General features: G+C 41.7%; 1 protein-coding gene across 1 annotated transcript; it reads left to right on the top strand.

The window, feature by feature from the left end:
* The first annotated feature begins 272 nt into the window (after positions 1-272).
* On the top strand, positions 273-27,487 carry LOC127578445 (protein mono-ADP-ribosyltransferase PARP12-like). Its single transcript, XM_052030474.1, has 7 exons — positions 273-383; positions 1,678-1,771; positions 6,064-6,160; positions 11,822-11,915; positions 19,792-19,922; positions 23,748-23,902; positions 26,482-27,487. Exons 1-7 carry the CDS (start codon positions 303-305, stop codon positions 26,754-26,756), a joined length of 927 nt encoding a protein of 308 aa, XP_051886434.1. The 5' UTR covers positions 273-302; the 3' UTR covers positions 26,757-27,487.
* Positions 27,488-27,541: the final 54 nt, after the last annotated feature.

The raw sequence follows: 27,541 nt of genomic DNA, 5'->3' as shown, positions 1-27,541 counted from the left end.
GTCAGCAGCATTCCCCTATGGACATCTCACAGTGCTGGGAGACCAACAAGTTTTGGGCAGCCCAAAGGGCATCTTTCACTGAGTTGATGACCTTCCAGCAGCAGTTGATGTCCATCTCTGTGTGTGTCGCCAGGAACAGCCCGTAGATCAGAGAATCCTCTGTTACGCAGCTGCTGGGGATGAACCGTGACAAGGACCCTTGCATCTTTCGCCACACTCTTCTCACAAACCCACAGCCTGCAAAGGGGTGGGCGACCGTCTCATCGCCAGCGCAGTCCTCCCTGGGGCAGCGCGCACTGGGAATGATGTTCCGACCATGCAGGAAGGATCTGACTGGGAGGGCCCCTCTCACTGCCAGCCAAGCGAGGTCTTGGTGCTTGTTGGTGAGTTCTGGTGATGAGGCATTGCGCCAGATGGTCTGGATAATCTGCTCAGGGAACCACCCCACAGTATCCATCGAGTCCTTCTACTGCAGTGTCTGCAGGATGTTACGTGCTGACCACTGTCTGATGGATAGGAAACAAGAGTAAACTACCTTCAGCGAAGAGCATGGGAAAACAGGGAGAGCGAGATTAAATATTGTTTTTAGAATTTCATCTTTATAATAAAACTGACAACTTGAAGCCTAATAAGTTTGCATTCACAACGAAGTGTAAACAGATTTTTTGGTATAATTTTTTCACTTTTGGTACCCTTGTCAGTTACATTGTCATCTTCCATATAAATATTGATGGCTCTAAAATATGTGTAAAATTCCTTGGGGTTCTCCTTGATCCTACTTGTCAAGGACATTTCATAGCCCTCCTAATTTCTAGTTTAAGTTTTTTCCTGCTGACTTTATATTCCTGAGCAGCCTTGTCTGTTTCCTAAACATTGCATATGTTTTCTTTTTCTTTTCCACTAAACTTACAATATCTCTTGTCATCCAAGGTTCTGAACCTTGCCATTCTAATCTTTATCCTCACAGGAACATGCTGGTCCTGAACTCTGATCAACTGACCTGAAATCTATTCATCTTTTTCCTCTGGCTAAATAGTACTTCTCTGCCTCCATTAATTTAATAAATGTGTTTCAAATGTCAAGGGACAAATAATTATATCCCATGTGTCAATGCAATATACAGAGAGAAACAAATGCCAGTGTAAAGCATTTTAAGATGTCTGGGTTTTCAGGAACAAGATAACCTTGCTGATAGGCCCAACAACCATTTGCATGCTAAATAGATCTTAATTCTTAAGAACCCCTGCATGTACCACAACTTGTGTTTTCTCCAGAGATGTATCTAACTTCTTGATACATACTGTGCGTTTTAGTTGCTTCCCCAAATAAGGTGTCCCTGTTCATCACCCTGTGTGGAAAATGGGCCTCCCTAATTCTATATCTTGTGGTTTAACATTTTTTTCTGATATTTGAACTCTTGATCACATTGAACAATTTTTTAGATTATCTTCATAAGTAACATTTATACATTTAAAAATATCATTGGGTCATAATTTTTCAAAGGAACAGACCAAATTTCCTTAATCTTCTGTAGTCTAAATTTTAGACTTCAAAGTTGCCATGTTTGCTCATTTCTGTCAAAAACAGTGTCCAGTGTGTTGGTAGTTATTATTTCAGGGGAAATGCAAAGCCTTCATGAACACCAGAGTCTAATCATCAGATTGGCATATTTGATAGGGTCAAGTACGTTCCGTGGACCTGGAGAATATATACTTGACTGAAATTAGTGAAGTGCCTTCAGGAGAATTCAATGAAAAACAACGTTTTAAAGGTATGGTCATTTCATATAAAACTGTCATTTGTATTATTTTATCATAAATTAAAATGCACATATTATATTGGTATTGGTTTATTATTGTCACTTGTACCGAAGTACAGTGAAAAACTTGTCTTACAAACCGATCTTACAGGTCAATTGATTACACAGTGCAGTTACATCAAGTTAGTACAGAGTGCATTGATGTAGTACAGGTAAAAAAGAAAATAACAGTACAGAGTAAAGTGTCACAGCTACAGAGAAAGTGCCGTGCAATAAGGTGCAAGGTCACAACAAGGTAGATCGTGAGGTCATAGGTCATAGTCCGTCTCATTGTATAAGGGAACTGTTCAATAGTCTTATCACAGTGGGGTAGAAGTTGTCCGTCTCATTGTATAAGGGAACTGTTCAATAGTCTTATCACAGTGGGGTAGAAGTTGTCCTTGTCTGGTGGTACATGCCCTCAGGCACCTGTATCTTCTACTCGATGGAAGAGTAGAGAAGAGAGAATGTCCTGGGTGGGTGGGGTCTTTGATTATGCTGGCTGCTTCACCAAGGCAACGAGAGGTAAAGACAGAGTCCAAGGAGGGGAGACTGGTGTCCGTGATGCGCTGGGCTGTGTCCACAACTCTCTGCAGCTTCTTGCGGTCTTGGGCAGAGCAGTTGCCATACCAAGCCGTGATAACATCCTGATAGGATGCTTTCTATGGTGCATCGGTAAAAATTGGTGAGAGTCAAAGGGGACAAACCAAATTTCTTTAGCCTCCTGAGGAAGTAGAGGCGCTGGTGAGCTTCCTTGGCCATGGCATCCACGTGGTTTGTCCAGGACAGGTTGTTGGTGATGTTCACTCCTAGGAACTTGAAGCTGTCAACCCTCTTGACCTCAGCACCACTGATGTAGACAGGTGTATGTACACTGCCCCCTTTCCTGAAGTCAATGACCAGCTCTTTAGTTTTGTTGACATTGAGGGAAAGGTTGTTGTCATGACACCATTCCACTAAGCTCTCTATCTCCTTCCTGTACTCCGATTCATCACTGTTTGAGATGCGGCCTACAACAGTAGTATCATCTGCAAACTTGTAGATGGAGTTAGAGCAGAATCTGGCCACACAGTCATGAGTGTATAGGGAGTAGAGTAGAGGTCTGACTTGTATTTTTATTTCATGTCTGCAGTAAATAAATTGCAACAAATGGGGAAATGTACACATTCTAACATTCTGCGGTTGGGATTATTAATGCCCCATGTTTTATGGGAGTTAAATATAGCAAAATATTTCCTAATGACTAAAAAGAGCCACATTTGCCCATTGAGTCTCTGTGGCTCACTGAGCAATCCAATTTCCCCTACTAATTTTCCTTGTCATCTATTCTCCCCACATTCTCGTTAACTCCTCAGATTCTACCACTCACTTACACAGGGGGCAATATACAGTGGCCAACCTAACATCTTTGGGATATGGCAGGAAAAAGGAGCACCTGGGGAAGCCCATGTGATCTCAGGGAGAAAGTGCAAACACCACACAGACAGCACTGGAGATCAGGACCGAACCAGGTCAATGGAGCTGTAAGGCAGCAGCTTTGTTAGCTGCACCACTGTACAAACGGTTTCATAGGAGTACTAATTATATATTGAACCATGTAGGAAGTTTCCAGAGCAGATGCCTGAAATATTTGTCAAAGAGGCAGGTATTAAGGAATATCTTAGCAAGAAGTTTAGGGATGGAATTGCAGATCTTAGGGCTTGGACAGCTGTAAGCAAGGAGACTAAAAGCAAAACCAGCCGATGCTGGAAATCTGAAGTAGAAACAGAAAATACTGATGTTACTCAGCAGATCAGGCAGCATCTGAAGTGAGACAAACTGAGTTAACATTGCAAGTTGACGATCTGTCAACAGAACTGGAAAAGTGAGAAAACAAGTGTTTTAAGATGTAGAGAAGGAACAGGGTGGAAAGAAAAGGGGGTGACTATGGTAGGGTGGATCCAAGGGTGTGCAGGTGACACAATACTGTTGGTGCTGTCTAAGAGAGGGTGGTGAATGTTTGTTGATTGTAACTGATCTGTTAAGTGGAGTGTTATTAGAGGCAGATGAATAAGGGCAGAGAGAGCAAACAAAATGCTGGAACAGCGAGTTGCAGAACACAGCAGTTACTGGGAATCTGAAATAAAAGAGAAGGCTGGAAATATTCAACAGGTCAGGTAGCATCTGTGGAGAGAGGAAAAATTGAATTAACGTCACAGGTGGATGACTTCATAATGGAACTGGCCATTTGTGTAACAGACAGGAAAGGTTGGCTATCCAAAAGGTGGAAGAATTAAATTTTAGTGATAATCAGGAGGTAGAATTAGAGGAGAGCAGAAACCCAATGCCAAACATTCCCAGCATTTGGTATTAATAGAAGTGACCTTCCTGTTCTCAAGAGGTGGGTCAATAATTTACTTATTTTAATACAGGTCCTCCCCAGGTTACGGCAGGGTTCTGTCTCTGTGAACTGTCTGTAACCTGAACAGTTCGCAAGTCGGAAATGCAGCTGCAGACACAGTTCCCACATAGCAGAAGATGCCTGCAGCCTCACAGCAGCTAGCAAATCCATCCACTGCTCTCCCAAATGCTCAATCATATGTATGGACTGTACATAGGTTGGGCGTTCATAAGCTGGGTAAGACCTGTAATGGTTTTTAAAATTTGCATTCAAAAAGTTGTTTCGCATTGAATTGTTGCACACCATGAATTTCAGGGCTCAGGTAAACCCAGCCGAAGAGAGGTGAATCCAGGTTGGTTCAAGCTGAAGGGGTTAGTCCAGATCAAAGAAGGGGATAAGTTACAAAGGAAATCAGTCCTGATGAAGGGTCTCGACCCAAAATGTCGACTGTCCATTTCCTTCCACAGATACTACCTATCCTGTTGAGTTCCTCCAGCTTCCTGCTTGTGGTTCCAGCACTGTTGGCTTGTCAAGAGGAGCAGGAGTGTTTCCTTCAAGCCCCACAAGCTAACATTGTCTCTCCTAATCCCGTTGTCTGAAGCACATCCCCAAGTCATTTTATTTTCCCCTCCCACCTCATTTTCTCTCAGGCTTCTCTCCATTTCTTCATGCCACAGGCCTTTCTGCCTGACAACAGGCCAGAATCTCAGCCTGCTGGCTCCTGCTGGGAATGGGCAAAATGTTTAAATGTAGTTCTAATATACGAGTTTGTGAGGAGCTCTGGGTTTTGCGGCTGTAACAAACCTGGATTTTTAGGTGAATAGATAATCTTTTTCCATTGCTCAAATTATTGGCCATATCCCTAAATTCCACACAAAAGGATCAGTAGATCTTTAAATGAGTTCCTTTTCAAATTTTAAATAGAAAATAAAGGACTGAGAAATTGTTTCCTTTGCATACCCATCAATAAGAAAATAATCCCAAGGAGATTCCCAAGGAAACTCTGTCTAGACCACACTTGGAGTACTGTGTCCAGTTCTGGTTGCCTCATTATAGGAAGGATGTGGAAGCGTTGGAAAGGGTGCAGAGGAGATTTACCAGGATGCTGCCTGGATTGGAGAGTATGGATTATGAGGACAGACTAAGGGATCTAGGGCTGTTCTCATTGGAGAGAAGGAGGATGAGGGGAGACATGATAAAGGTATACAAAATATTAAGAGGAATAGATAGAGTGGACAGCCAGCGCCTCTTTCCCAGGGCACCAATTCTCAATACAAGAGGGCATGGCTTTAATGGGTGGGAAGTTCAAGGGAGATATCAGAGGGAGGTTTTTCACCTAGAGAGTGGTTGGTGCATGGAATGTGCTGCCTGGGGTAGTGGTGGAGTCAGATACATTGGTCAAGTTCAAGAGATTGTTAGATAAGCATATGGAGGAATTTAAGATAGAGGGATATGTGGGAGGAAGGGGTTAGATAGTCTTAGGTGTGGTATAAAGGTTGGCACAACATGGTGGGCCAAAGGGCCTGTATTGTGCTGTATTGTTCTATGGAGATCAGTAAATATTGAAAGAAAAATATGGGCATAAATGACCATTGCTCGCCTGTACTCCAATTTAAAGAACTATGGGATAAAAAGCCATCTGAATTCCTCTCTGGATGTTGTCTGATAAGGGAATTTCATGTTACGTGGTATTTGCCCAGTGCCAGGTAGAAACAGAATCCCTTGTTTAAGTTATTTTAAGTCCTAAAGATTTTGGTTATGGGAACCAGGAGTTCCCAGATGGTTTGGTACCATGCTCTTTGCATCGCTTTTTGGACATAGTTTCCAAGTTAGGTTTTGTTATGTGTTGACCATTTTTGAAGTACTGAAGTCTTTCTTCTTTTAGAAATGTTTCAGACGTTTATTCCTTTCGAAAGTGAAAGCAATTTTCGCAGAAGGCCGAGATTTGTCTCTAAACAAGACGTGGAAAAAATAATACAGAGGTATTGAAGTTTAAATTATCTCCTAAATAATAGCAAGAATTCTTCGTAGCTAATACTTCTGGCAATTTAACTTCTGATTGTTTTGTTAGCTTCAGTCTTTATGAAGGTGAATGGTTGTAATACAGACAAATGCCGCATTTTCTAGGTCAGTCAATTAGTGTTGGGGATAAACGTGCCCAAGGCAGATACCAGAGGGAGAGTTTACGGGTAGCCTGTTTTCCCCCACAATGTGCTTTCATCCTGTGTTTGCAGCATTTCCCAATGTCTCTTTCCTCAAAAGTGTAAGTGTGCATCTAGAGTTCTAAAGAATGTTGTCCTCAATTTTTCAGCTAATCAATCTGTGAATTACTTGAATCATGCTTCCACAGCATGACATTTGCTCCTAAAATCAAAAAAGACATCCTCTGTAAGTGTGCTGGAGTATTTCTCCTCAATCTCCTTGCTGCCTTGGGCAAGGTTGATCAGTTCCCCTGCTTACCTCACCTCACCTCACCTCAGCTGCCTCACAGTCCACCTCGCCTCCATTGTTTCAAAATCTAGACCATTTTCTTTGCTCTTGCCTCCTACAAATTTTGTAAAACTGCCACCAACACAAATCCTTTCCCAGCCCTCGTCTTAGACTGTTTGCCATTTCAACTTCCCATTAAACCCCAAGCAAAGTTCTGGAAATGCTGTATTTAAACCCTCTTCAATCTTTCTTACAAATGTAAGTAGACGTGTTCAGGAGCTCTGGCTATATAAGGGCGAGTTTTAATAATCGGGTGAAATGGGGTTGAATCCTGTGAAATCAAAAACACATTGAGATGCTCATTCCAATCTGTCTTCCCCCATTTAATCGCAGTGTGTTGGGCTGAGCACAAGCAGTCCCTTTGGAGAGGCAGTTTTCAATTTCAATGTATTAATGATTCATTTGGAGATAGATTAACTTTTTCCAATTTAACTGTGACTGAATGGTTTTCTAGACTTATTAGAAATCACCAGTGAAATCTTGGCAAGAGGACCAATTGAGGGGGCTCAAGACCTGATAAGGAAAGATGCCAGCAAGTCGCAAACCCTCCCAGTAGCTTTCTCAGCTGCCCATGTGAAAGGCTTTGGCCTCGTGCACTTTGGAGATTACTTTGACAACTTGGGAAGGTTGAATACCAGATCCCCACTTTGCATCAGCATTGGTGTTATTCATGTTACTTTGATCCTTGGGCAAGGCCCAAGACAGGCGAGAATCAGAGGAGTTGCAACAACCTGCTGCTCCTGTTTTGCAGGGAACCCATGTGAGTGTTATTGCTATACCCAGTCTGGGTTTAACACACCAAACAAAGGTACAGTCCAATTTCTAGGCAAGTGTCTCAGAGGCTTAGGCACCATCGCCATCAAACTCTTTATGTCTGGATCTCTTCTAGTGCTTTGCCAGAGGTATTTGCAGCATCTTGAGGTCGATTGGCTGCAAATCCAGAAAAGAGGTGGGCAGCCTTTGGCATGCTTACCAGAGCTGCCAGTTATGTGAATTTTTCTTATAAATGGAGCTCAGCTGGCTTCCCTGGGCTGCAGGGGTCATTGACTTCAACCGTGCATCTATGGATTCCTCAACAGTGTTCCTGAGACTTCCACTCCAGCTATTTGCAGCCAATGTACAACCAGTAAACACCTTTGTGCAAGGGTATACGAGGTTCTGGTCAGCTTCCTGAACCCTATGCATCCCAGAGCAGACATGCCAGCTGCCTGCTTGGAGATGGTAGAGGGCAGCTTAAAACTTTTCCAGCCACACCCAAGAAAAGTCCAATTACCCAGGCCCAGAAGCAATGCATTGAAAGCCATATGATAATCAGCTATGTCACTGACCATACAATTATTATCTTAAGGTACCTGGACAATTTTGGAGGCTCCCCACAGTTACCAGGGTCTCCAGGAGGGTAGTGGTGCACTGCCCTCTGGACAACTTTGCACAAGGAGTTTTGGAGCATGTTGGTATTGGGTTGCTCTATTATTGCCATATTTATTTGGGTTCCATCAGTCCCCTTCTGACTTTCATATGCAAAAAGCCACATTCTTCCCTGCCCTACTCCCAACTAATAACACCACCGCAAAGAGCCAACTATCTCTTTTGAGCCTTCCCCTCCATTGCTGATACAATTTGTGTCTCATCAGTGATTTAAAAAAAAGCCACCTGATAGCAATCAAAAATGGGCTAAAGGAGCAAATTATGGAAATTACATTTACATGGGTCAAAAATAACATCTAAATTTACCAGTCTATCATTGTGTAACACACAATATGCAACTTCAAACTTTATTATTCTTCCTTTCATCGCTGCTACCTCTGTGGCTTCAGCAGTGATAGAGGCAGATGATTTGAAACCCTACTCTGATTGCTGAGATGCTCTTGGTTCTTGGATGTCCTCTGGGTTTTGGAACCCATGAGGCCTCCGGCAGAGACTGCTTCACCTGCCCCTGTGCAAGTGCAGCCTTTGCCATCAGGAACGAAGATAACACACACTGACTGGAGGAATGGGGACAAGGTAGGCAATTGTTAAGAAATGGAAGCATTTTGAGCCAAACCCACACTTCCATCATCCTCAGGGCTCTCACACACACACATCCCTTCTTGAAATGAGCAGCTCAGCACATTATTGCACATCATTGGAACAATGTGTTCTGTTGAAGAATCATTGATTGGAAATGTTAACCCTGTTTCTTTCTGCACAGATGATATGTGACCTCCTGAGCATTTCCAGCATTTTCTATTTATATTATTGCAGCAAATAACTAAGCCGAGCATCCTATGTATCTCACTTAAGGTACCTTTGATACTCCGTAAGCCATCTATGAAAGCCTGTGCCACTCGTTTGATTGCGGCATTTGATACTCAATGAAAATGGATAATCGTATCGCAAAGATTTACAATGTAACGCTGCTCATGTTTGAAACAGATGTTCTGAACAGAGGCTTGGGAGTAATAAACTCTGTAACTGGAAAATGTCGAGCTCTGTGACAGCTGGCGATAATTTAACATGTCCCAAGTTTTTAATCATGATAGGAAAGTATTAGTGAAGAAAGCATGCCAGGGAGATCAACAAGCAGGAGAAGGTGCCTCCACAGTCAATTAACTTTACCCATACGTGGTGCTGGGAAGCAGGGCTCTACCCATGAGTAGTACTGATGGGAAATGCAAGCCTTTCAACTGCAGGCCTGGAACATCTACCATTTGCCAAGAACAACATCCTTTAGGCTTCTGTTCTACTTCATTTTTTGGGATGTGGATGTCACTGACAAGACAAGCATCTCTAATTGCCCTTGAGAATGAACTGGTGAAGGATTTTCTTGAAACACTTCAGTCCACCATGAAGGTGTTCTTGTTTAGCAGACAATTAAGTTTGCTAGGCTGTATCGGGGGGCAGGAGTGGGTCATTGCTGTGGGTCTGGAGTTGCAAAAAGGCCAGGGATTTTACTACAATCCACTACTGGTAGTATCATGGTCACCATTACTGAAACTTGTTTTTATTTTAATTCCAGATAATCAACTGAACTTAAATTCTACAGCTGCTTTGATAGGATGTAACTTGCACCTCTGGTTTCATGTTTATAGGTCTGGGAAATTAACTATGGTACTCCAATTTTAGGGGTAGTTCCACAGCCCTGCCACCAGCTGCAAAAGCACCTATGAGCAATATCTAAAACAGGGACATAACTGTCATTGGTAGTGTTTTTGAACTTTGCAGTGATCTTAGCCTCTCTAGCTTAGAAAATGTTTCTCTCACCCACACCCCAGCTCATTAGTGCAAAGTGCAACATGAGGGAGAGGCATTCTTCAAATCATTTATTAGGATCAGCTTCCTAAAATACCAGCAGATCATCCCAACAGGAAATTGGTCGATATTTAGCTTGCCCCCTGAACAAAGAAAATTCATTGACCTAAATTTCAAGACTTGTGTTAAAATTGAAGCAGCTCATGGCAAGTAGTGCTGTGAATAACCTTACTGTGAATTTAGTTGCATGCACTTTCAACCCAACCACAAGAGGGGGTGATGAAAACTCCATCTAAGTTACATGAGCAGGACCTACTTGTGCATTATTGGCAAGGGATGTCTCCCAGATGTCACCACAGACATTTACATAGGCCCTTCATTAGACCAATACAGAACTATTTCTAATTTGCCACAATCTGTGCATTCTTTTTCCTTCTAATACTTATTCACTTTTCCTTTAAAAGATAACACTGTTTGTGTTTCAAGTATTTCAGAAAAGGATCTCATGCTCCAATAATCTCTGTTAGAAGAATTTTGTCCTATTCTCCCTCATCAGTAGCATTTATAAACCGATAAACTCTCATTGCTTGAAGTTTGTCACTTCAATCAATTTTGTCATTTATAGTACGACAGTTCATTTGGAGCAAAAAAACCTCACCCCTCCTCCTCACCTTTTTATACCGGCTATTTCCCCTCTACACTCTGTCCTGATGCAGGGTCTTGGACTTGAAATGTTAACTTTCTCTTTGCTTCCACAGACGCTGCTCCACCCACTGAGTTCTTCCAGCAGTTTGTTTTTTTTTGCTGCAGATCTCAGTATTTGCAGTCCCTTGTGTCTCCATGATGATTTTCTGTTACGTCTTCTGCTAGCTACTTTTACTGCAGTGGGGATGGCATTTTATTTCAGATTTCTCCATATTCTATATGCTTCCAAAGTTGCACTAAATTGATTTTAAATTTTGAGCATGTTTTCTTCAAAGTGTTTCCACAAGAGAACTTTGGAAATATTATCTATAGTTTATCTTTCTTTCTGTTTACATATCTAAGGAGGAATGGAAAATTGTGCTCCAATATTCTGCAGCTCCTTTCTGGTTTGTTTCATGGATTGGGATTGGTGACATCTGTGTCAGATGAGTTATTTGCTTTGAGATAGTAAAAAAAAATTACAATGAATTGTTGGCAAAACATGGGCAGTGTATTGTGCAATATTCTGACACATTTGGCCGGAAGACATTTCAGGAAATGTCTGGGTCTCATTCTTGATGCTAGAAGGATTTTAATGAAAAATGAAGCATAAGGAGTGTTTGAAGTTAGGATTCTGCAGAAGGAGACCAGCTTTATACTTGATCTCAATGCTTAGCTTCCCACCTGTCCTCTTCTGAGAGAGTAGGGTGGGGGAGGGTGGATAAAACCAGGCAAAGGCACCTGTACTCCCAGCTTCCCCATAATTGATGCTGACTTCAAACATTGTGGCTCAATGTGTTATCATGCACAGATTAGCGCCATCTAGCAAACCTTGCCTCGTAACCACTGTTATAATCCACCCAGAGACAAGCAAATGAGCAAGGGTATTTGGAGTCATAAGAGATGGTGGATGCTGGAATCGGGAGCAAAATGTAAACTGCTGGAGGAACTCAGTGGGTTGAGCAGCTCCTGTGGAGGCAAAGGGATGGTTGACATTTTGGGCTGGGTTGTGTATTTGCTTAGGAGTGTGCAGTAGGACGTTACAGAGGATCCATCTCTTTAAATCTCTCAATATTTTTGTTGAAACTAATGGTAAAAGAAAAAGAAATGTTTACTATTTCACCTCGGGTATATAGTCCATAGTTGAACAAATACATAAATGCATATATATGGAGTTATTCTCTGTTGTATCATATAAAGTAGCTTTATTTATTTGACATTCTTTACTTATGTGGCAGATCCCTGTCAAAACAAGGAGAAACTGATGTCTATGATTCAAAAAACATTCCAGAAAATTGGGACAAATCAGCTTTGGTGGACGGGGGATTCAAGGTAAAAGCTTTAAGTTGCCACATTACACTAGTGCTACAGTGATTCTGTAGCAGTTTATTATTTTATTGGCCTTGAAATCCCTGTAAAAAGACTAACCAAAAAACAAAATACTGTTGATTCTTGACATCTGAAATAAATACAGAAAATGCTGTAAGCACCCAGAAGGACAGGCAGCATCTTTGTAGAGAGTAATAAGGTCTGATGACAAGTCATGTCTCACTGGAAGAATTGAAAAATGGCTCCAGTTCCTTACTTGTATACGGGTCATGTCCATTCATAGATCCTTTTCAACACAGTCATTTTAGGACTTGTCTGTGCTTTCAGACAAATAGTCCTCATTAACTGCTTTTGATGCATAGAAACTACTTTCTCTTGCAGCATTAGAATGCTCATGAAGTAGCTACAACAGAGCATGTGCCATGGTGTTCTACTCTGTACTTCACTGTATTGTAGTACTATGATAGAAGGACTGCCCACAATGATGCTGTCACGGGAGTATCGCTGAGTTGAAATCTTTTATTGCTAGTAGTGGTTTATAAGCTGTTATTAGGGTAAAGGAACTGCCTTGTAAAAGCTAATGGAAGTTCTTGATTCCAACTAATATTCCAATTGCTTTCTTCTCGATCAGTTTACAATTGTAGTTGCACTTTGAAAGAAAGCAAGAAGTAAACAGTGGACTTCTTTTGCTCATCATCAATTCTGTGGCTTAGTACTGCATCTTCACCATAACTTGACACAATATATGCTACATGTAGTATCAAAATGAACAAGGCGAGCTTAGTTTAGTAATTTTCTCCTGCGTACTTCAGATGCACTTTGTTACTTCTAGCTCAATATGCATTTCACATCCTTTTTCAACGTGAAGCAGTGGTCTGAGCACCACTGCAAGATGTGGAAGGAATCATCTGTAAACCTGCAGCATCCCAGAAACAACCTTCCCTCTGCTTACATTTTCATGGTTTAGCACTTCAGTGATGGCTTGTATTTTTTCCTTCATTGGCTGTGGGCCATTGGCATCAACTTTTGAACTAAGGTATGTATTTCTCATTGCAAAAATAGTTCTCTTCTAATTCACATTCTGCTTGCATAATCTCCTGAACACCTCTTCCAAAATGAGATGATTTTCTTCTTCTGTGGTTCTGGCAATCAACAGATCATCTTGTTTACATAAGCAATGGTCCACCTTCTGTAAGGCTTTAACCATTATGGCCTGGAAAATCATGGAGTCCATAGAGGAACTAAAGAGTCCTTTGTTCATTTGATGGTCAGACACTGCTGACTATCTTCATCAACAAGTGCAAATGGAAGAGGTCAGTTTTTGTGACTACATTCAACCCTCCTGACTCTTCATCTGATGACCGAGATTGACGAGTGATGGCCATTGTCTCAATAGCAACTGACTGAAGTGATCTTACCCACTCTTTGAACTCAGTTTTGTAGCATTTGACTTTACAACAGTTCTCTGACTGTGGATTGCAACTATACAACTGGTTTGTGGTTGAATGAAATTCTCTTAACATTTTTGTGTGATGTTTCCATCAAGATTTCAATTGTACATAGAAGTTCAGATGTCTGAATTTCTTTATTTACCAGTTCAAGCACAAGCCTATTACATAAGGTGTGATCCAAAATGCCATCAAAATTGTCGTGCGAAAACAAGCTCTTTCATGAAACAATGTACTCTTAAACTCACACCTGCTTCTGGCTCCTTACCCCGGACTTGCAGGTTTCAGCTGTTTCTAATGGCTTCAGATTTAAGTAATTCCTAAGTTTCTGCAGAATGTCTTTGAACGAAACATCTTTCATCTTGGCTACTGTGAGAAGATTTGTCAGTGACCCATTTGCTTCTGGCCTACTGTCTGTCAGGACTATCACTTTTTTCACTCACATACCACATTTTTTGGGCTCTCATGTTATTACTTTCTCATTCACTTCCAGGAGATTGTTTGCTTCAAAGAACATTTCCACTATTTTGCTATGAATTGAATGGTACTCGAGCTCAGACATATAGACCTGCCTCAGCTATAAGTTCCCAGCAGTGAATGTCACCAATAGCCTGTCCTAGTCCAACCACATAGATGCCATGGCCAAGAAAGCTCACCAGCTCCTATACTTCCTCAGGAGGCTAAAGAAATTTGGCACGTCCCCGTCGACCCCTACCAATTTTTATTGATGCACCACAGAAAGCATCCTATCTGGATGCGTCATGGCTTGGTATGGCAACTGCAAGAAACAGCAGAGAGTTGTGGACACAGCCTCAGTTAAACAGCCAGCATAATCAAAGACCCCACCCATCTGGGACATTCTGTCTCTTCTCCCACCACCACCACCAGCAGTCAGAAGATACAAAAGCCTGAAAGTACATACCACCAGGCTCAAGGACAGCTTCTATCCTACTGTTATAAGACTATTGAATGGTTCCCTAGTACACTAAGATGGACTCTTGACCTCACAATCTACCTTGTTATGACCTTGCATTTTATTGTCTACCTGCACTGCACTTTCTCTGTAGCCGTTACACTTTATTCTGCATTCTGTTATTGTTTTATCGGGTACTACCTCAATGCACTGTGTAGTGAATTGATCTGCATGAACGGTATGCAAGATGAGCCTTTCACTGCACCTCAGTACATGTGACAATACTACTCCAATTCCAATCATCTTTCAGGGCAGCTGTGTTGTCCCCTCTGATTCAGCAGTGAAACAGCTAAATGTGCATGCACTGGTCCGGTAATAACTCAATGTCCCTGCCCCTTTCCATAATGAAATGCTGCCTTTCCACTCTTGTTTGTGCAGGTTGAGATGTTTGGCAAATAAAATTCCATGCCAGTAGTTGCAGGAAAACTGCAAAAAAAAGATTGTTTTAGTACTGTAAACTCAGCTAAAATGTGCTAAATAAGAGTCCTCAATGTCCTACAAATCCTTAAACATCTCTTGTGCCAAATTTTAAAGTCTATAGAATCTATTGAGACAAAGCAAATATTGATATGAAAGGGGATGGTATTTAGCGGCAGGATGGCACACTAGCTATTTACATGTTGAGACCTTTGGCTGACTGAATGCCTGAGAAACTGTTATGTTGTTTGAGAAGCAGGCACATTACATGACCTTAGAGAGACAAGAGACTGCTGATGCTGGAATCTGGAGCAAAAAAAACTCCTCGAGCAACTCAGAAGCAAAGAGATGGTTGACATTTCAGGTCGAGACACTGCATCGGCACATATGACTTTGCAGTCCAGTAAGATCACAAAACAAAAATACACACAGCTACAGAGAAAATAGCATGTTCCAAGCTTAAGAATACATTTCAGCAGGCAAACTCAAAATTAAGTCTTCAGCTCACCTTTAACTGGAGCACTTAAATTCATATGGGGGAGAAAGGTTGGAAGCATTATAGTATGGACATTACCAGTAGCAGGAGTAGGACCATTAGCTCCTGGAGCCTGCTCCACCATTAATAAGATCACGGCTGATCTAGTCTTGGCCTCAAAGCCACTTGCCAGCTTTCTTCTCGTACCCACTGACTCCCTTGCAGTTTAAATATCTGTCAGTCTCCACTCAGAATTTCTTCAATGACTGCTTCCACAGCTCCATGGGGTCAAAAATTCACGACCTTCTGAGGGGAACAAAATACCTCCTCCTCTCCGTCTGCAATGGGCAACTCCTAGTTTTGAAACATTGCCTCCCCCCTTATTCTAGATACATCCACTGAGCATGCTCTTGGCATCTACATTGTCAATTCCCTCAGATTCTTTCATGTTTCAGTCAGATCACCTCTCATTCTTCCAGACTCCAATGGGTATAAGCCTAACCAGCACAGTCTTTCTTCATTCCTCAGCCTTTCATTCCCAGGAATCAACCTTGTGAATCTTCTTTGCACATCGTTCCTTAAATATGGAGACCAAAGTTACATGTGGTTCTCCAGGTCTGGTCTAACTAGTGCCCTATAAAGTTGCATCAAAACTTCTATAATTGATACCCTTGCAATAAAGGCAACGATCCATTAGCCTTGTCAATTACTTGTACCTGTATGCTAGCCTGTGTTGTGTGTAGTAGGACCCCCAGATCCCTTTAGAACATAGAAAACCTACAGCACAATTCAGGCCCTTCGGCCCAAAAAGCTGTGCTGAGCATGTCCCTACCTCAGAAATTACTAGGCTTACCTATAGCCCTCTATTTTTCTCAGCTCCATGTACCTATCCAAAAGTTTCTTAAAAGACCGTATTGTTTCCGCTTCCACCAGTGTTGCCGGCAGCACATTCCACACACTCACCACTCTGAGTAAAAAAAACTTACACCTGACATCTCCTCTATACCTACTCCCCAGCACCTTAAACCTGTGTCCTCTTGTGGCAACCATTTCAGCTCCGGGGAAAAGCCTCTATCTACCCGATCAATGCCTCTCATCATCTTATGAACCTCTATCAGGTCCCCCCTCATTCTCCGTCTCTCCAAGGAGAAAAGGCTGAGTTCCCTCAACCTGCTTTGATAAGGCATGCCCTGCAATCCAGGCAGCATCCTTGTAAATCTCCTCTGCACCATCTCTATGGCTTCCACATCCTTCCTGTAGTGAGGCGACCAGAACTGAGCACAGTACTCCAAGTGGGGTCTGACCAGGGTCCTATATAGCTGCAACAATACCTTTCGGCTCCTAAATTCAATTCCCTGATTGATGCCTTCTTAACCACAGAGTCAACCTGCGCAGCCGCTTTGAGCGTCCTATGGACTCAGACCCCAAGATCCCTCTGATCCTCCACACTGCCAAGAGTCCTACCATTAATACTATACTCTGCCATAATATTTGACCTACCAAAATGAACCACTTCACACTTATCTGGGTTGAACTGCATCTGCCACTTCTCAGCCCAACTTTGCATCCTATCTACATCCCGCTGTAACCTCTGACAGCCCTCTATACTATCCACTACACATCCAACCTTTGTGTCATCCGCAAACTTACTAAACCATCCCTCCACTTCTTCATCCAGGTCGTTTATAAAATCACAAAGAGTAAGGGTCCCAGGACAGATCCCTGAGGTACACCACTAGTCACTGACCTCCATGCAGAATACGACCCCTCAACAACCACTCTTCGCCTTCTGTGGGCCAGCCAGTTCTGCATCCACATTGCAATGTCCCCTTGGATCCCATGCCTCCTTACTTTCTCAATAAGCCTTGCATGGGGTACCTTATCAAATGCCTTGCTGAAATCCATATACACTACATCTACTGCTCTCCCTTCATCGATGTGTTTAGTCACATCCTCAAAAAAAATTTAATCAGGCACGTAAGGCAGGACCTGCCCTTTACAAAGCTATGCTGACTATTCCTAATCATATTATACCTCTCCAAATGTTCATAAATCCTGCCTCTCAGGATCTTCTCCATCAGTTTACCAACCACTGAGGTAAGACTCACTGGTCTATAATTTCCTGGGCTATCTGTACTCCCTCTCTTGAACAAGGGAACAACATCCCCAACCCTCCAATCTTCTGGGACCTCTCCCGTCTCCATTGATGATGCAAAGATCATCACCAGAGGCTCCGCAATCTCCTCCCTCGCCTTCCACAGCAGCCTGGGGAACATCTCATCCGGTCCTAGCGACTTATCCAACTTGATGCTTTTCAAAAGTTCTAGCACCTCCTCTTTCCTAGTATCCACATGCTCAAGCTTTTCAGCCTGCTGCAAATCCTCAATACAATCACCCAGATCTTTTTCCGTGGTGAATACTGATGTTAAAAGTATTCATTAAATACCTCCGCTATTTCTTCCAGATCCATACACACTTTCCCACTGCTGCACTTGATAGGCCCTATTCTTTCGCATCTTATCGTCTTGCTCTTCACATACTTGTAGAATGCCTTGGGGTTTTCCTTAATCCTGCCCACCAAGGACTTCTCATGTCCCCTTCTGGCTCTCCTAATTTCCTTCTTAAGCTCCTTCCTGTTAGCCTTATACTCTTCCAGATCTCTAACATTACCTAGCTCTCTATACCTTTTGTAAGCTTTTCTTTTCTTTTTGACTACATTTATTATAGCCTTTGTACACCACGGTTCCTGTATCCTCTCGTGACTCCCCTGTCTCATTGGAACATGCCTATGCAGAACTCCACCCAAATATCCCGAATATTTGCCACATTTCTTCCGTACTTTTCCCTGAGAACATTTGTTCCCAATTTAAGCTTCCAATTTCCTGCCTGAGAGCCTCATAATTCCCTTTACTCCAAGTAAACACCTTTCTAGTCCATCTGCTCCTATCTCTCTCCAATGCTATTGTAAAGGAGATAAAATTATGATCACTATCTCCAAAATGCTCTCCCACTGAGAGATCTGACACCTGACCAGGTTCATTTCCCAATACCAAATCAAGCACAGCCTCTCCTCTTGTAGGCTTATCTACATATTGTGTCAAGAATTCTTCCTGAACACACTTAACAAACTCCACCCCATCTACATCCCTTACTGTATGGAGATGCCAATCAATGTTTGGGAAATTAAAATCTCCCATCACAACAACTCTGTTATTATCACATCTTTCTAGGATCTGCTTCCCTATCTGCTCCTCGATATCCCTGTTACTATTGGGCAGCCTATAATAAACACCCAGTAAAGTTATTGACCCCTTCCTGTTCCTAACCTCCACCCACAGAGACTCTGTAGACAGTCCCTCCATGACATCCACCTTTTTTGCAGCTGTGACACTATCTCTGATCAACAGTGCCACTCCCCCACCTCTTTTGCCTCCCTCCCTGTCCTTTCTGAAACATCTAAAACCCCAGCACTTGAAGTAACCATTCCAGTCCCTGAGCCATTCCAAGTCTCTGTAATGGCCACCACATCATATCTCCAAGTATTTATCCTTTGCACCATAACATTTTGTAGTCTTGATCTATTAAAAAAAATAATTTTCCATTTCATTCTTCTGCCCAAAATGGAAAGGAGGAAAAAATGATAGCCAAAGGCAAATTTCAGTTCATCTGCCTGCATCATACTTGGCAGGAAGTTGCTGGACCTGATGCTGTATGCTACACCGCAGATACGATAACAGATCCAGAGGCAATGCATTTTAATGAATGTGTAAAGGCAGAAAATCCATTGCACCATTTACTAGATAATCAGGGTATTGAGAACATAGGCAATATTTTGTAATATATAATTATCAGCCTGTTGCTCATTTAACACTTATCCTTGCCAAGCTCTCTCAGAATCCTTTATTGTCATCATAGTGTTATAGCCATCTTCATTTGTTCCATCCGTCAAAATATTGGAGCAAGTTTCCCATTTACAGACACTCAGCATGTTGATAAGGGACCCTCTCCCTGTAAATTGGGAAATACATAGATCTGTCACTTGTTTGACCTATTCACGGATAGTACATTAGCTGGGCAGCAAGTGGTACATGATTTAGTGCTCCTGCCATACAGTTTTGGTGACCTGGATTCGATCCTGACCTTGGATGCTATTTGTGTGGAGCTTGCATGTTCTTCTGGTGACCACATGAGTCTCCCCCAGGCGTTCCATTTTCCTCCCACACCCCGAAGATGTGCTGATTATTAGGTTATTTGGCAACTGTGAATTACCCCTAGTGTAGTGAGTGCCAGGAGGATAGGGGGGAGCTGACGAGCATGTGACAAGGGAAATAATTGGTGAAATAATATTGACTGGAATGAAAGATGGCATCAACTCAATAGGCTGAATGAGAAAACTGGATGGCCTACACTTTCATTCTAAGTAAATAAAGGGCTGTTGTTTTTTCTGCAGTCTTTCCTTCTGAGGATGTGAGATTGTAGAATGACCCCTACTGTAGAGTGAAGTTTAGTTTGGTGTTTAGTTTGGTGTTATTACATGTGTTCTGATGATCTGGATTTTTTTCACAGCGTATTCAACTCTCACAGTCATCTGAAGAGTATAAGAAAATCCAGTCCCTCTTCCATAACACTATGCAGTCCAGCAAAATCCAGAAGATTGACAGAATCCAAAACGTTGGACTTTGGGAAATATTTCAGTGGTTTGTATAATATTGTTAGACATGATAATTAGTAATGTCTATCTACCTATATGCTTTTCATATGAGAAATCTTATTGCAAATGCTACAGTTTAGAAGATAGCAAGTTGGGAGACTGAGAAGTTTAACTGTGGTATAAAAGAGGTTAAAGTTAGATAGAAATAACAAAAGCTTCCACAAATAAGAGGAAGTCATCTTGATCATGGCATAATGATGAAGATAAATACTTATCAAATATTTTACTGTTTTTAAAGAACAAAGAGTAAATGGATTTGCTGAGATATCAGTGCATCGTGTGGAAGAGATTGCAAGTGTTGAAACGAAAATTCTTTTAAGTGTGATAACAGAACTAAAAGTAGAAATATTATGATGCCTAATGATTCTGCTTTGGAGCTGCTATGCCTCTTTTACCCAAGTTGTAACTGTTATTTCTGGCAAAGGACAGGAAGTGGCTCAGCTTACAGCCTGGTTTGTGAAATAGGGAAAGACTGTTTCAGGAAGCTATGGACTAGATAATCTTGCCTCCTATTTATCTAAACTTCTATAGCTACATTTTATGAATTTGTGCTGGAGGTCTTTGAAGTTCTTTGTGTCTTCCCTTTTGAATTTTTGGAAGTCCAAAATATTCCCTATTTTGTGCTTATCCCCAGTTTGAAATTTACTTGCTTCTTTTATGGTTTTCAAATTTGAATCCCACCCCCCCACCAAATTAGGTTTCTGCACAGCCATGGTAACTAAAACTCAACTCCTCAAAGTCACAAGTGGCATCCAGGCTGAGTGGGGCAATGGGAAATTACTCCTTTTGACTTAACTGCAGCACTTGGTACAATTGACTAATCCCTCTCTACTACCTTCTAGCTGGATGGGCTACACTTGCCTGAGTTTATTCTTATCTAACCAGTTTTAACCAAAAAAATCATCTACTATGGCTTAATGTTCTGCTCCCTTAACATTATTTCTGTAACACTTTATCTCATCTCACGACTTTATTCCGTTGTTAACATTTTAAGTTTTTTTGCATTTTCTCAAGTATTCTAGAGATTCCTTGCTCTTGCACCGCTTCCACTTGCCATATGTCCTTTTCTCTTCCTTTCATTTTCTTTCTGAATTCACTTAGAGCCCCAGTTGCTTCATCCTTGCATGTTAGCTTTTGGAATGTATTTATCCTGAATGCATGGCTTTATAGGTCTTCTGCTTTTCCTCTGCAACGTGTGTTGAACAATCGCATTCAGTTTAGTCCACTTAGCTGCTTCATCCTTTTATTGAATTTATCACATGTACCTAGAAATTGGATTACAAGCATTTTTGGTGTGCAAAAACATGCCCGTGTTTAGCACTGGTAGCCAATTAGGTCACCCTCTACGAAAAGCTGCAAAATTGGTAAAAATCCAGTTTGAGATAACCTTAGGGTAGTTCATAGCCAAAAACAAGCAATAAAATGAGAACTGCATGATTCCTGACAGAACCTGAGCCAATTCCATGCATCTCCCTGCAGTTCGCTGTGCAGCACACACTACAGGGGAGCCACAGGAAGCAACACGCACTGTGGCAGCCATGGAGGAGGCAGAGGCTACAGGGAACAAAGGGACAGCTCCACAATAATTTGAAGGAGCGTGCACCAGAGATATTGTAACAAATCGTTGCAGAAGGGATTCACCCATTCATATTATTAATGCAGGTGGACCTTGGGGAGGATCACTTGGTTTGCACAAGGGAATTTTATTTTGCAGGCTTCCAATGAAAATTCTCTCTCTATTGGGGAATGTCTTTACTCATTTGGGAGATGAGCCAGTGGATGCTGAGCAAGAACATCCTCCTGACAGTCATCATCATCCTCCTGCTCCTGCTGCTCTTCTGGACTCATTGCTCCTCTCCTCTGGTGTCAGCGGTAGCCTTTGCTTTGCTAGGTTTTGTAACATGCAGTACACACAATGAAGTGTCTACATCTGCATGGATACGCTGGTGACATGGCACCAGACTAGTAATCCAGGTGGCTGGACTAATAATCCAGAGACCCAAATTCAAATCCCATTACAATAACTGTAGAATTTAAATCGAGTTAATTTGGAACTTGGAGAAACTTTGCTAGACTGATGATGATATAAACCACCTGATTGTCATAAAAACCCATTTGGTTCGTTGGGGGAGGAAATCTGCCATCCTTGCCTGATCTGGCCTGTCTGTGTCTCCACATGATAGTCTTAAATGCATTCTGAAATGGCCCAGCAAGCCACCAACTTGTCCCACACTAGGTTCGCATAGAAAAAGACTGAAACAGATGGACCACCTGGCATTGATCTATGCACTCTCCATGGCAAATCACACTCCACCCAGTCAATTTTGCAAATTCCCCCTCTCAAACATCTGGGGACTGACATCTAAATTGGGAGAGCTGTCCACAGAGTCCTTGATCAACAACCCGACGTGTTTGTACTCACAGAGGCAATGTACCTGATCCCTCCATCACAATCCCTGGGTGCAGCCTTCCCACCAGCAGGACAGACCCACCAGAGGTGGCAACACAATAGGAAAGATGTAGCTCATGGTGTAGTTGACATTGACTCCATCAGGTCAGATATGGGCAATGCTTCTCCTCATTACCGCCTGATGCCCTCCCCCAGGTGATGAAGCAGTGCTCCTCCATATTGAACAATCCTTGGAAAAAGGACTGAAAGTAGCAAGGGCACAGAATATTCTCTGGATCCATGGTTTGGTAGCACCACCACTGACTAAATAGGCTGGGCTCCGCAGGATATTGCTGCCAGATTCAATCTGCAGCAAGTAGTAAATGAACCAATTTAAGTAGGTAAACCTACTCGACCTCCTCCTCTGCAATCTACCTATGACAGATGAATCTGTCCATGCTAGCATTAATTGGTAATTGGTTTATTATTGTCACATGTACTGAGATATAATGATAAGCTTTTGTTTGCATGCTATCCAGTCAGATTATTTCATACATAAGTACATTGAGGTAGAACAAAAGGAAAACAATAACAGAATGCAGAATATAGTGTGACAGTTGCAGAGAAAGAGCTCATTAGTCCTCATGGAGACAAAGTCCTGCCTTTCCATCAAAGACACCCTCCATTTTGTTGTGGGACACTTCAATCATGCTAAATGGAATAAGCTGAGAACAAATCTGGCAGCCTCATACTGCTGAAGGTCCATGATGAACATGGGAAACAGGGTCCTGGTGGGTTTAATGGGAGTGTGGGAAACAAAGGCCCAGTTACTTTAAAAGGAGCATGGCGAGCAGGGGCCTAGTAAATTTAAAGGCGGCATGGGGAATGTGGGCCTAGTAAGTTAAAAAGGAGCACGGGTAACAGCACACAATAAGCCAGCTGCTGAACCATTGGGATTTCCAAACAACAGTGGATTATTGGAGTTTTACTGTACTCAGTCAAAGGTTTCAGATTGCATTGAGAAAAAAAAACATTATATGATGCAGCTTATGCCCAGTATTCTTGTGTTGGTCATTTACTGATCAACAGTTCCTCAGTGTAGTATCTTATTTGCTTGCTTGTTTATTACCATAAAGAAGGAGGCCATTCAGCCCATCAGATCTATGCTGGCTCCCAGCAGAGCAATCCTCTGCAATTTATTCTCTCTCACATGCCCATCATCTTCCCTTCTCTTACCACTTACCTATACTATGGGGTAATTTACAGTAGACATTCAAGCATGTCTTTGGGAAAAGTCAAGGAAAGACTGGTACCAAAAGATCGGATATCTCTTGATGATGAATTCAAAAATAGTCTCTTTTAAACTTTAGGAAATTTATTATTGTTGAATTTGCTTTTATTTTGCATGTATCGGGTTGTCAGGAAAAAAGAGCAGATGAGGAAAAAGAATGGTGCCCAAAATGTGAATGAGCGCCACCTTTTTCATGGGATCACAATTCCCACAATTGTTGATACCATTTGCTACCAGAACTTTGATTGGGGAACCATGGCACAGGATGGAACTCTGTATGGCAAAGGTTGGTACTGTAGCCTTTCTTTATTGTTACATTTCAAGAACTAACCTACATCAGATGTATAGGTCTTGCCCCAGCTAAATTGTAATTTTATCTTCACCATTGTGTTTTATTTGAGTCAACTTGGCTGCCAAATGAAGTAATAAAGGCAAAGAATATTGTACAAAACTATCATAAATGATGTGAGACAGTCCTCATTGCCATTTACTGATTGAGTAAATGATCAGACCCTGAATCAGTTCTAATGAGTTTGTTAACTTGTTGTGGTACTGCAATTTGATGTTTATTGCTGCAGAACTTGGGGGGTGGGTGTAGCCTTGGTTCTCACCCCACATCTCTACCTGGGAGCTGGAATAAGGATGGAATCATTTTTATTTTCAATGTCTCCAGGCTTCAGTTGCCAGCTGACACTCACTGTTAAGGCCATACCTAAATAATAACTACACTGGGAGAGAGCCTGCCTCCATGTAGTTGGGTCCAAAATAAAACAGAAAAAAGAAAGCATTAGATCCAAGTTGATGAAAATCAACATCTTTCAGAAGAATTGCATGGTTCAATGATTAGACAATGGATCACAGGCTTCATTCCAACCACTGCTGTCAACACTAGATTACAATTAGATGGGGTGTCTCAACCCAGTTCATTGTAAACATCGGCCTTCAAACAAAACTGTTTCAAGTCTGGTGCTAGGGCCCATAGACCATAGGGTGGCTTGTGTTGTCTGCCACACTGGTGTATTAGGAAGTGCTTTTCTCAAGGCAAATTTAGAAGGACTTTCATTTCACTTATTTGTACTCTTCCTGACTTCTGGGTACTCAGTGCCATTAGTGGCTGCCCCAATATTTCCACCTAGATGAGCTCAAGAAAAGATCGTCAGCAATGTCATCACTGAATTGTTAGCAGGAAGAGTGGAGCCATCCCAGTGTACTGGTGCTGACCAGTTCGCTACACTATAATGGGCTCTGATCAAGAGTGCAGGAAGTAGAGATGTGGCAGCTGCTGCAGCACCCCAGATATGAAATGATTGCTGGTTTAGTTTTGTTCCTTGACTTCCAGCACTCACAGTATAAGATTGGTTCCCATGACCCTGAGTTTGACAGATTTAATTGTGTTAAAAGTTATTCTGACATATAAATAACTGATGTTATGTAGACAAGGAGGATAAATATTCTGGAGTTTCATTTTATTGCCTGTAGTAATTCAAGTGTTTATGCCAGATTCCCTTTCAAGAAATTAAATATTGGCAGTGGAGTATAAAATAAATGCTTCAGGGGAGGTAGGAGCTTGGTAATTTGATTTGTTCACTCCAGAGAAGCAGCAGTTGGCTCCATTGGCTCCTCAGATCTTCTCCCAATCCTGCATACATTGTGACTGAGCATCAACATCCCTCTGAGGTAAATAATTTCAAACATTTCCTAGGTTCTGCATAAACTTCTACCCAACGTCAGATGGCCAACCCTCTTTCCCCCTGGTTCTAGATTCACCGACCTGAGCAAATAACCTCTAAGCATCCAATTCGTCATATCCCCTTGGAATTGTGTATGTTTCAAGGAAACCACTTTTCACTCTTCTAAATTCAAGCACACGGGGCAATCTCCTGCAATGTCTTCTGATTGCACAACAAGCGAATGTAACATTAGCATGGTAAAAGATTGGTTACAGAACATAATATAGAGAAAAGGAACAAATCTTCAAGTTAGCACACTGTTCCTGGTACTTGCTTCAAAATAAGTACACTCATGCTGACAACTTCATGGGACTCCAGGTGCGATTTAACCAAAATCCCATATAATTAGAGCAAGATTTCCTTCCTTCTGTACTCGAACGACTCTGCTCACCCATACTCCCAGTAATAAGGGCCAACATACCATACCCCTTCCTAATTGCTTGCTGCATCTGTATGATTATTTTCTGCATCCTATGAACCAGCACGCAGAGATCTCTTTGTACACGCACATTCACTAGTTTCTCGCCATTTAAAAGTATTCTTTTTAAAGAAATATTTCCCCGCAGAGTGAATAACTGAATTTTCCCCACAGTGTATTCTGTCATCTTATTCATTCACTTCACCTGTGTATATTCCCACAGACTCTTTCTTGCAGTTCATTTACACACCAAGCTCACTTGGATATGATGTATCGATCTTTTCACGTAAGTCATTAATATACAATGTGAATAACTGAGAGCCCCAAATTGATTATTATGGCCCACCACAAGTAACAATCTGCCAACTTGAAAATTACTTGTTTATTCCTTTTCTGTTATCTGTCAAAACAATTAGAGAAATTAATGAGCAGGCAAGAGGGCTACAGGGTAAATAAGGAGAGGAGGAATGGGACTGATTGCATTGCTCTATTCTGAGTTGGCATGGACTCAGAGGGATGAATGGTCTCCTTCAGTAATAAGTAATTTCAGTCTGTCTTTTAACCAATCTTCTATCATGCAAATATGTTACCCCAATCTCATGAACCCTTATTTAGTTACAATCATTTCGCAGTACCTCATCAAAAGCCCTTTGAAAGTCCATTTTTTCCCATTCATAGACTTTGTCAACAAATCAATTAATATATTTTCATCTACAGGAATACATTTTGCTGAGAAAGCATCTTGCTGCTTCTTTGACTTGTACTCAGGATCTCCAACAGAGCACAACATCATGTTCTTGGCACGGGTGTTGGTAGGAGAGTCTGCTCAAGGGCATGGAGCTTGTCATCAGCTGCCATCTAAGGATGGCACAAGGCTCAATCTATATGACAGCTGTGTTGACAGCATCAGTGATCCTTCTATCTTTGTTATATTTGAGAAATATCAGATTTACCCAGAATATGTCATACAATATGATACTGATTTAATGTAGAAATCAAACATTTCTGACAACTCTTCTGCAATAGTGTCTGATGATGAGAAATGATGAAATCAGCATTTTATTTTTGGGAACTCAAGGCTTCCTACTTTTACCAAATGTAATTGGTGCTGGCATGCACATTATTACCCTGTGTTACTACCTGCCATAAAACAAAATCTACCTGTCCTACTGTGGAGTTTGACAGCACTTCCAAACACTGGGGTAATGGCAGCTGATTATACTCATCTTCACATACTCTCTTTCATTGACTTTGACTGAACAGAAGGTGTGGAAAGGTGTACAACATTGCTGCAACTAAAGATGAATTCTTTCTCCAATGTACTATTAGTGCCGCCCACCAACCCCCTCCACCATCTCTCGCCAAATGAACTCACAATCTAGAGAGGGCAGCACTGTTGCAATGGCTTTCCCATCATTGTTTTACTCAGTTCCAACTTTGTTTCTAACCAAACTTTCTTTGGTAAAATGCATGAACTTCTAATAAAAACACTGAAAATTGTTCATACTTACTGCATATGTGGGAACAAGTATTTGGTAAATAGGAACAATGTCTGTGTTTATTATTAGCAGTTCATGGAGGTGGGGCAGAATTTCCTCTGCTACTTCCTACTGGTTCCCATATGTTTCTGGTGTTCCTCTGAAGATGTTGGCTCTCTATTGGATGAAGGCACTGGGTAGGTTAAGATTGTGAATAAGTAATACGTTTATGTGACATTGTTTCAATTTTGCTGTGTTAAAATATAATGTGGTGTATTAAAACTGTATTGGTCCATCTC

The sequence above is a fragment of the Pristis pectinata genome, chromosome 15 (assembly GCF_009764475.1).
Source record: "Pristis pectinata isolate sPriPec2 chromosome 15, sPriPec2.1.pri, whole genome shotgun sequence".
NCBI classification, from domain to species: domain Eukaryota; kingdom Metazoa; phylum Chordata; class Chondrichthyes; order Rhinopristiformes; family Pristidae; genus Pristis; species Pristis pectinata.
Note: the sequence above shows the minus strand (reverse complement) of the source record. Positions and strands in the feature narration are given on the sequence as shown.